At 24.5% G+C, this 10360-nt stretch overlaps 3 protein-coding genes across 5 annotated transcripts; 1 reads left to right on the top strand and 2 right to left on the bottom strand.

Moving 5' to 3' along the window:
• Positions 1 to 219: 219 nt before the first annotated feature.
• On the bottom strand, positions 220 to 1515 carry LOC105368888 (probable low affinity copper uptake protein 2). Of its 3 annotated transcripts, none has more exons than XM_011508036.1 (4): positions 1337 to 1515; positions 814 to 1084; positions 481 to 707; positions 220 to 395 (listed from the first exon to the last, which is right to left on the bottom strand). In XM_011508036.1, exons 2-4 carry the CDS (start codon positions 1080 to 1082, stop codon positions 283 to 285), a joined length of 609 nt encoding a protein of 202 aa, XP_011506338.1. In that variant the 5' UTR covers positions 1083 to 1084; positions 1337 to 1515; the 3' UTR covers positions 220 to 282. The 3 variants fall into 3 exon arrangements, with proteins under 3 accessions (XP_011506338.1, XP_011506339.1, XP_011506340.1); XM_011508037.1 differs by lacking the exon at positions 1337 to 1515 and adding an exon at positions 1204 to 1279; XM_011508038.1 differs by lacking the exon at positions 1337 to 1515 and adding an exon at positions 1183 to 1212.
• Positions 1516 to 6100: 4585 nt separating this feature from the next.
• Positions 6101 to 8227, bottom strand: Rad9 (cell cycle checkpoint control protein Rad9). The gene is made up of 6 exons (XM_011508034.1): positions 8059 to 8227; positions 7728 to 7930; positions 7489 to 7653; positions 7266 to 7422; positions 7001 to 7172; positions 6101 to 6917 (listed from the first exon to the last, which is right to left on the bottom strand). Exons 1-6 carry the CDS (start codon positions 8090 to 8092, stop codon positions 6311 to 6313), a joined length of 1338 nt encoding a protein of 445 aa, XP_011506336.1. The 5' UTR covers positions 8093 to 8227; the 3' UTR covers positions 6101 to 6310.
• A 105-nt stretch (positions 8228 to 8332) lies between these two features.
• On the top strand, positions 8333 to 9981 carry Vps29 (vacuolar protein sorting 29). The gene is made up of 4 exons (XM_011508035.1): positions 8333 to 8428; positions 9081 to 9272; positions 9345 to 9580; positions 9776 to 9981. The coding sequence occupies exons 1-4, from the start codon at positions 8426 to 8428 to the stop codon at positions 9891 to 9893; spliced, it is 549 nt and encodes a 182-aa protein (XP_011506337.1). The 5' UTR covers positions 8333 to 8425; the 3' UTR covers positions 9894 to 9981.
• The last annotated feature ends 379 nt before the right edge of the window (positions 9982 to 10360 follow it).

Below are 10360 nucleotides of genomic sequence, written 5' to 3'. Positions count from 1 at the left end.
CAAATTTCAAAATTTATGATAATGTAAAACTATGAATAAATTCAACAAATTAATTTTACTTGTATTTCAAAAATAAAAGTATATGTCAAGTATATCATGTAAAAATAATTTATAAAATATTTATATATATAAAAGAAAAATATATATATATATATATATGTATATATATACATTCATACAAAATTTTCTAACACACATTTATAACATTATCAACCTGATATTATATCTATTATATAAAAAGTATATCACAAATTGTTTCATATTTAATTAAAAATCTGAATTTTAAGATTCAGCTTTAATGTGAACGTCAACATCAATATTAACATTAGATTCTGGTTCTACATTTTCTGAAATTATTGATATTGCTGATTCTCTTCTATCACTGATTATTGCATCTGTATAATGAAAGTGCATTTTTTACAAAAGATTTCAAATTATATGATATTTTCGTAATTTATATTAAGAGTATGATATTTTTACCTGCACATACTGGATTACACTGAGCTAATCTATGATGTTTTTTAATCTTTGCAAGATTTATTTTCAGTAGTATAAGACCAAAAATATAGTAGCCTATGCCGCTGCCCAATACAATCGCAACATTTATATATCCATTGAATGTCATTATTGCGAGCATGAGGAAATATCCTAACATAACGTGAATACATCGATGAAAAAGTTCTAAAATCCATTTCATCCATGTACAACTAAAACACGATGAAAGCAAAGAATTTACTCTAACGAATTACAAATATAAAGTTCTTACAATGTGTGTGCATATATATATATATATATATATATATATCTACATACCAATGCGATAAACTATAAGCTTTTATAGTTTTATCAGACGTTTCCGATATTAAAGAAGAACTATCCATGTTTTGCGTTGGTTTTGTTACTTGGTTATGTTCTTTGGTAATTTCTTGTAATCTAATTTGTATTAATTTCATAGCTTCATATAATATTGCTAAAGCTGATAAACCCAAACATGTTGATATCAAACCATACGTGGTGATTATATTGTACCCATAAAATAAAAAATTTTGTAATTTGGTTCCAAACCAATAGTACATATACATTTCTGGAAAAAATTAAATTTTAATTCAGGCCTATCTTTAAATTATTATTAAATTAATTTTGCAGAAATAACAACTATTGTAATTTATTACAAAATTCTACTTTATAATAAAATGAATATACTTGTTAATGATTTGAAGGTTATATTGATTCATTAGTCTTATAGATAATTATAATAATATTCAACTGATAAAGCGAGATACAATTGGTGATGTAAAAATGTATTATCTAAATTAAATATTAAATTAATACATACTTCAACTGTTAGTCATTTTAATTATATAACAGCACAGGAAATACTTCATATCATATAGATAAAAAATATAAAATCTATAAAATGAGCTTGTATATGATTTAATGGAATCATTATTTTATTTACTGACATGTAATATCGAGAGGGAAAGGAATAACTAGAAAAACTAGTTGCTGCTTTACTAAATCTGAAAAATATAATTTTCAAATATAAATATAAAAATTAATTCCATCACATTACAAAATTACATATTCTAAAATTATAATAATTATTATTTACCTTTTAATTATATTTTTATAATTATTTTTTAGATAATTTGTAATGCCTGTTAACAATCGTGTCACTTGTGTATTTTCAAAACATTACCACATATGACAGTAGATACTTTTCGATACGATATTTAACTTATAACATTGATAATAATAATAATTTAATCACCATAAACAACATTTCAATATTTATAATCTTTGTAATTAATAAACTATTTCTATTTCTGTAATTAACTACGTAATCAAAACACACGATTTTCAATATTTTATAAACTGTCGGCAATAATACAATGTGTTTATTTTTTTTATAAATAAACTTAAATGTATAATTGCTTCTTGTTAAAATTTGTTATTTACATTTTTATGTAAATAAAATATTTACATGTAACCATTTATAATCGAACTGTAAAATACAAATAATTAATAATATTAAAACACAAGAAAATTAACTGGTGCACTTGTCAGCATACCAATGACATTAAACCGTAAGTATAATAAGGTAAACTTACGTGTTTGTTTGCTGTCGTTGGCGGGACGTGGACGGAGCGCGGGTGGGGGGGGGGATAAGTTTTCTAAAAATTACTCAGCCTAAGAGACAGAGAAAGAGTTGGATAGATAGAGAGAAGTTTTGCCATCGATCGCGATACGATAATGATAAAGATAAATTTTATTATCGATTCAATTTATTGATAAATGTTATTATTAAGCTTACGAATTTATCAAGATTTTATAAAGTATGAATTTAGTAGGGTTGCACTTTATAATAAAGAATATAATTTTTTCTCATTAATAATATAATCATTTTCATAAATCAACATAATTTTGACTTGTAAAATCTTAGCATAAGCATTATTTATATTTAAAATCAACGCTTTGCCGTTAATTATTTTTTTATTACTAAACGATATTCTCAATAATTAATACGACTAAACATATGGTAATAGCGATATTACAATAAAATGATTTAAGATAAATTTTTACTAAGCAACACGCATATATTTAATAATTAAATTGTAATATATCAATGTCACTATTTATATTTAAAGTATTCGAGCATTATTTATGTACAATATAAACGTTCATTGAGAATCGTAATGTTAAATTAGTAAAATTTATCATTTTTTTATATAGCTGTGTTAATATTACAACGATACAAAGAACATAAATAAATATTAACTTTGAGGTAGACGTGTAATTAAAAATAATAAGGAATTAAAGCTTTTAAAGGAAATAAAACTTAGAAATAAACTTATTAAAATAACTCTTACTTGTTACATTGATTATATTCAAACATTTCTCGCCCGTAGATTAATTAAAATGTGTTCAATACATTGATTATATTTATAATATATTATAATATATTAAAAACCAATATTATTTGCAAAATATAAAATAAACATAAATAATCTCTTATCAAATTCTACAAAATATGTGCCCCTGCAATAACAATAGATCAACAGAGATATAAACTTACACACACACATATATATATCTTAGTTTTAGAGATTATGCAATCAAAAAACAGAATTCATATTTAACGTTATTAACTTTAAAGAGAATTAAAAAGAATTTAAACATTTTTTGTAGCACAATAAGCTCGAGCCCACTTCTCGCGCTGTAAATCATTGAATTTGCAAATACAAACTTGTCTTTAAAACCTGATTGTTGCCTTTAGTTTATGTTGCATAAATTCTATTAGTTTCATTAGGTAATAAAAAGTTATTTTTTAATATATATATATGATAATTTGAAATACACTCGCAATATAAATTGAGACAAGTGTTCAGCGGTATGAATTATTAAGTTTCAGAGAATAATTATTGTTCTAAATGAATAATGATTAAACGATTATTTAATATTTATTCTATTGGATACATCGAGAAGAATCCAGTTTTAGGTGTAGATTTATTTAAAAATATATCGTTCTTCGAACCATTGAGAATAATTCAACATTTAGTTTTGCCTTTGGATTAATAGATATTTTCATTCTAACTATCTTCAAGTTTTCCAGGTTTTCTATAAAAAAAAAAAAAAAAAAAAAAAAAAAAAAAAAAATTACATAATTACTTCATTGTAACTAGTTGTAAGTAATTTTTAAATTCATTATAATTTTTATTGCACAAGGTAATTTCGTGTAAAGAAGATTTATATTTCAGGTTAATTGCTGTTTTTATCATCTATTTCTATGGTTTATTTAATTTAAAATTTTTATTTAACATGACGACAAAAATTATAACGTTGATATTTTTTAATTTTCATTCACATATACTCAATATATTTAAATATATATTTCTAATTTTTAGTGTAATTAATTAAAAAAAAAAACTACTAGTGTATTTATGGCCACAGTTTATCGATCTAAATAGGATTTTTTTTTAAATAGAGTTATATAAATTCATTTAATTTATATTGTTATTTAAATATATCACATTTTCCGTTGTTTTTTGTTTTTTTTTTGTTTTTGTTAAATATTGTTGAAGAAAAGTTTTTAAAATTTAGTAAATGTATATAGTGTGTCACAAGCTACACCATCTAATACTTTTACAAAACTTAAAATGACTTAAGATAAATTTTAAACAAACTCATTTGAAACATTTATTTAAATAAATTCCTTTTATCATATATACTAAAATATTGCATTTATTTACCAGAATTATGAAGAATTGAAGGGATCTACTAGAATATACAACATGCTGTATCATATCGCGCTTATTATATTCAATATATAAGTCTTTGATATCAAATTATATACGACTTTTATAAATATTTAATTATGAATTCAATTTTCATAAAGAATATTCATAAGCGATATTTTAATAAAAATGTCTACTCAATTTCATTTTCTATCTTGCCAAAATCGCCATTTCGGAATAAAATATATTTTCTCGTGTCGTAAGTAATCACGGTAGTTAGAATCATTATAAACAATCAATATTTCTCATTTAACTTTGTCTAGTAGTATTTTGCACTACTGTATGCTAATTGAAAGGTATAAATAAAAAGACTATTCTTATGCAAAATATATACAAGCACACATATATTGTACAAGCGATCATTCGACGTGTATTTGCGTACTGAGTTTTATTCTTACTGCAATTGTCTATGATTAGTGACGATGAATATGATTGCAGTATGATAAGGTTGATTATGTTAGTTATTAGTCTGTCCAGTAAATCTTTAGACATGTTTAGTAAGATATTCAACTATCCCTGGAGCGATATTTTCAATATTTAAACATTGCTGGAGGCGAGGGCATTTGACATTGTTGTTAATCGGTAGTTATGTGTTGAAAATTGCAGATATTCATCGATTGAATATACGAAAATATTGAGTACATCGGTGATTAAATTTCCGAAGGGACAATAACATAATTTATACACGAAACGAAAGACCGTATAGGTACATAAGCCAATAAACAAAAGTTTATCAGAAATTTATGTAATTTTCAATTGTAGGGAGTATATTAAAAAATAGTTTTTAATAACAATTGTAAACGGATGTATATTTAATTTTTTTTTTTTTTAAATATAAGTGAAATAAAAATATTATTTACTATTTAAAGATATTACAAAGACATTTTCCTTATTAAAAATTAGAGAATGTTAATACTATGTTTTGCTAACTAATTGAATAATTCATAACTGATTTTATAAATAAAATTTATTTATTTAGAAAAATTGCTTAAATACATGAAATGTTGAATCACAGAAGATTACGTGTCATTATTGATTGTAGATTATGATAAGCAGATCTTTGCTTTAAATAATTAATTGTATTTTATTTACATTGTAATTAATCTTATTATACATAGATATTAAGTATTGCACGACAACGTTGAATAATTTAATTCCAGTTTTTTTTTTTCTTCAATTAATTTATTCATCAATGTATCAAGTTTTTAATATTATAAATTACATGGTTGAAATCGCCCGACGAATTGTTATTTTATAATTTTCATAAAATTACATCGACAGTTACAAATCTTAATTAGAAAAACAAACTTAACGTATTTTAGATATAATTTCTAGACTTATACGAAGTCAATCGTTCATTCTCGTATTTTATTGTCGTTCTTAATATATATTATAATTATACTGTGACACTCAAATAAAATAAAATAAAAGATAAAAATATATTTATTAAAATTATTGTTAATGATTATATTAATTAGGATATCACAGTTTATTTTATATGGAATATTTTTTCTTGTACTAAACAGTAATTTTTAAAAAAAAAAAATTAAAAAAAAAAAAAAAAAAAAAAAAAAAAAAAAAAAAAAAAAAAACAAGAAAAAATAATAGTATAATTTTTATTAAATATTACATTTGAATAGTTTATAAATTGTAAGAACAATTTTTTTTAAATTTTCTTTAAATTGTTTTTGTTCTTATAAATAAATATATTCAATGTTTAAAATCCAAGTATATTGTATCTTGTTACAAAAATAATTCTAACAAAAATAATAGGTATTTTTTTTCTTTTCCTAATATGTTCCTTTTATAATTTACTCACTAACACATAAAAAAATAAAAAATTAGTTTAACAATTTTATAAATTTAACAGTTCTATCGGCATACTGTTTTGGTCATACATACTAATTGCCTACGATGTCATTGCATTCTACCTGCACACTGACATTTGGCAGTTTCAACATAAATATAATGAGTTATTGTACAAAAATAAAGCGAGTAAGCGAACGATTAATTAATTAATCGCTTTCACCGGAATCCTCAACTTCAATGTTATTATATCCAGGCAATGATTCTGGATTAAATGTTGTTTGAAAACACTTTTTGAATATTAATTTCGCCTTTTTCGATGGCTGCTTTGGCGGTGAATTCTGAACGAGATCATCCTTATCGCCGCCATCAGGGCTGTGAATTTCCTGATTAGATTTTCTTTTTAATAGCGATGAAAAAGCATTCTGTTTTGAGCTATTATCATTTTCTCTTTTATTCGTATTAGAATTGGAGGCAATTACTTTTGCAGAGTTTACTCTTGGTGAATTAGTTGCATTAAATTTATTATTATTATTTGGAGATGATGTTTCGGAAGCATTGCTAATTTTATCCGATGATTCGATCTTTTCAGTATTTGTATTTGTCGGATATTTATTCGCTAATTTACCGAACACTGTTTTGCTCAATGATTTTATCTTCCCTTTTGCTTTTGTAGGTTTTTTTGCAGAATTTTTTAACACTGAATTCGGTCGTGTGTGCGTCGTACTTTGCGATCCTAGATCATCGTCTGGATTTAGAGTAGCAAGAACTAAGTTACTCTCTACTCCTAAAGTTTTACAAATAAATACAATTGGCCTAAAAAATATATTATTACTAGATTAATATTAATAAGTAATTATGGTGTTATTACAGACGTTATTTATTACAGATATTATTACCTTCCTGCGCAATCAAAATGTATATGAATAGGTTGGGCAAGAATTTCTGCAAAATGTAATATTGCTCGTAATTCTTTTAAGCAGAATGTAATCGTAGTGTTTGAATTGATTTTATATTCATCGAATTCGCCCATTCCAAAAACCAACTGCGTACGTGTTTCGTTTGATAAATCTAAAAACGGTCAGTCATATTTAATTAAACATACAATTAAAAAAATATTAAAATTAAATTAAAAGGTTTGAATCAATCGAAGCAAGAACTTACTACTAGTCTCGTCTATGTAATTCCTCAAAAGAATCTTATCCTTTAAAACTTCAATAGTGATTTCTAATAAATTTTGTTGAAAATTTTGAACAACATCGTTCAATACACGAGGCTGAATGCATAAATGATTGACTGTCCCTTCCTTCTTATAATTTGCCTAAAAAGGATCTTGGTGAGACAATTATAGATATATAAAAGTATATAAATATAGCGGATAACATACTCTGATCGTTTCACAATCCAATATTGGTAACAAATGAGTTTTAATAATATTATTTTTATACTTTAAAATAAAACATAGATTTGTAGAATTTGCATCCAGTTGTATGTGACAAGTTTCAATTTGCTTATTTATTAAGCTTGGTATTTTAAATACTGTCAATGCACTCTAAAAGAATTATACAAACTTGAACAAACTTAGTAGCCAAAGAACGAATATTTATAATGTATTTTTTAACTCACTCTAATAAGTATTTTACATTTAAGACTATCGGATTCGTCTAGATCTTCATAAGCATAATACGAGAAATAATTCTCATGAAATGTTATGTCTGCGAATGATGAATTCGATCCATTGACCGATCGAAAAGACAAACTGTCTTCTTGTGGCTGTACAAACATTTCTTCTCCAATTTTGGAGAGCATTTGTATTGCACGTGCTAAAACTGTCAAATAAATTAAAAACATTATTCAATGAAATACGAATTATTTTAAACGATAAACTATTACATTATATTATCATTTAATGTTATACGATAGAAATAACCTAAAAGCAATAATAAATTGAACTCACTTTTTATATTTCCACCTGATACGACACATTTCATCTTTATCAGTTATCGTTGTAAAAATTTATCAAAATGCCCTATAAAATCGGAGAGTCGGAATATTTATTTATCCTTTATAATATCATAAAACATTTTCAACACTGCGATTTCCCGCTTGTAAACGAAACCGGAAAACAAAACGCATGGACGACGACATACAGAGAATTTTAGTTTGGGTTAGGTATGTAGTAATACTGTCACTCCCACTGGGGAATATTTGACATTTAGTAAATGGATTTCCTTATTAAAGAATAATCATTAAAATTATATATCGACATAAAATCGTTAGAAATTGTGTTTGCCGTGAAATACATAAATCTAATAGTTTTAATCATGGTAAGTTAAATTACGTTCAATAGAGTAATATTTTCTAGTTGATAACAATCACATTATGGTGTACTAATTATAACCTAGCAATTTCAGTTCTTTATTAAATTTATGTATAATTACGTTTATGTTTGAAAAATTCATTATTTCTTATGATTTATTGGAAATTATACCGACTATTTATGCATGTTTTTTTCATTTTATTTGGGTTTTTTTTTTTTCTTCTTTTTTTTTTTATTTATTTATTTATTTTTTAACTTTTAGTAAAATACTTATGTACGAGTTATTTAGAATAAATTAGTTATTGATGTAGTAATATAATAGCTAAAAATTATTTTGAATTCTATTGTGAATGGTTTTTGTTTTTATAAATAATGAAAAATTTTATGATATACCGAAAGCATTATTCTAATATTTGTGTAAATATTGTATCGGATGTATCGTTATTATAATATAAAATAAAATTACAATTAAAATGAGCCATAATTTATAAAAAGAAAGAAAAAAAAATAACTATTGCTTATTCTGTAAGAAAAAAAAACATGAATTAGATTTCCTATTGATGTATAGGATTTAATTCTAATTTAATTTTATACTTTTTAAAATTCTGTATAAATATTTTGATTTGGTAATTAAATCGATGTATCGAAACTATTTTTAGCTTGTATTAGTTTTGGGTGATTTACACATTCCACACCGATGTAGTAGTCTGCCTAGCAAGTTTAAAAAGCTCCTTGTTCCTGGTAGAATACAGCATATATTGTGTACAGGAAATCTTTGCACAAAAGAATCGTATGATTATTTGAAAACTTTGGCAAGTGATGTACACATAGTTAGGGGAGATTTCGACGAGGTATTTTTGTTCCATTTATATTGTGTTTATTAATTCTATCATTTGTTCATGGCTTATACTACTTGTTTTTAGAATCTTAATTATCCAGAACAAAAAGTGGTGACTGTTGGGCAATTTAGAATAGGTTTATCTCACGGTCATCAAGTTGTTCCGTGGGGTGATCCAGAAGCTTTAGCTTTGATTCAACGGCAATTAGATGTTGATATATTGATAACTGGTCATACGCATAAGTTTGAAGCTTATGAGCATGAAAATAAGTTTTATATTAATCCTGGTTCCGCAACTGGAGCATACAATCCACTCGACACGTAAGCATAAAAAAATTACAGCTCAATCATATTTATGTGTCATGGAATAATGAATTTTACCGTATAATTCATTATTATAATGAAAGCGATTTATTTGATAAATGTTTTTAAGATAAATGATTTAGATGTATAACTTTACTTTATATAAAAATAATTGTTGTATACAAACCATTAGTGCAAAATCTGTGCTTTTAGATCTGTCATTCCTTCGTTTGTTTTAATGGACATTCAAAGTTCTACCGTTGTTACGTACGTCTATCAATTGGTTGGCGATGAAGTAAAGGTAGAGCGAATCGAATACAAAAAAAGTTAACGGCTGTCTAACCGAATGTACTCGACTGTATTCCTTTTTTTATTACATCTCATGGTGGATATAATTTAATAAAATCATATAATGAACATTTTTGTAATAATAAGTAGAGATAATCTAATGTGCAAATATAATAAAAGCATTTATATTCGATATACTCAGTGTATAGCACTGAAACTGTAAATAAAACAATTTACTTAACAATTAATTCCATTAAAGTATTTTTTGTCATTTATATTATATAAAAATAATAAAAGACTTTTGAAATTTATATCAATAGCCCCTAATCGTTAAAATTCCTTTCGTATAAAATCCTATTAAAGGCTCAATCAGCGAATGTGTATATACACGAATAGGAGATAAGGCAAATAATAATTAAAAAAAAATAAACACCATTAGCATTGGAGACAATGTTTGAAAATAAAAATCATATCCTTTTAATTATTATTAATATTAATAGAAAATTATTA

Source organism: Ceratosolen solmsi, unplaced genomic scaffold, assembly GCF_000503995.2.
Source record: "Ceratosolen solmsi marchali unplaced genomic scaffold, CerSol_1.0 scaffold1, whole genome shotgun sequence".
Taxonomy (NCBI): Eukaryota; Metazoa; Arthropoda; class Insecta; order Hymenoptera; family Agaonidae; genus Ceratosolen; species Ceratosolen solmsi.
Note: the sequence above shows the minus strand (reverse complement) of the source record. Positions and strands in the feature narration are given on the sequence as shown.

Bases quoted from the DNA above. Each gene is read 5' to 3' on its own strand.
- LOC105368888 (XM_011508036.1), bottom strand. From the start codon at position 1,082: ATGTATATGTACTATTGGTTTGGAACCAAATTACAAAATTTTTTATTT. The intron at 708-813 runs GTATGTAGATAT...ATCGTGTTTTAG, and splicing joins GCTTATAGTTTATCGCATTG to TTGTACATGGATGAAATGGA. The intron at 396-480 runs GTAAAAATATCA...TTCATTATACAG, and splicing joins GTGTAATCCAGTATGTGCAG to ATGCAATAATCAGTGATAGA.
- Rad9 (XM_011508034.1), bottom strand. From the start codon at position 8,092: ATGAAATGTGTCGTATCAGGTGGAAATATAAAAA. The intron at 7,423-7,488 runs GTATGTTATCCG...GATCCTTTTTAG, and splicing joins TGGATTGTGAAACGATCAGA to GCAAATTATAAGAAGGAAGG. The intron at 7,173-7,265 runs GTAAGTTCTTGC...GACCGTTTTTAG, and splicing joins TTACATAGACGAGACTAGTA to ATTTATCAAACGAAACACGT.
- Vps29 (XM_011508035.1), top strand. The intron at 9,273-9,344 runs GTATTTTTGTTC...ACTTGTTTTTAG, and splicing joins TTAGGGGAGATTTCGACGAG to AATCTTAATTATCCAGAACA. The intron at 9,581-9,775 runs GTAAGCATAAAA...CTGTGCTTTTAG, and splicing joins GCATACAATCCACTCGACAC to ATCTGTCATTCCTTCGTTTG.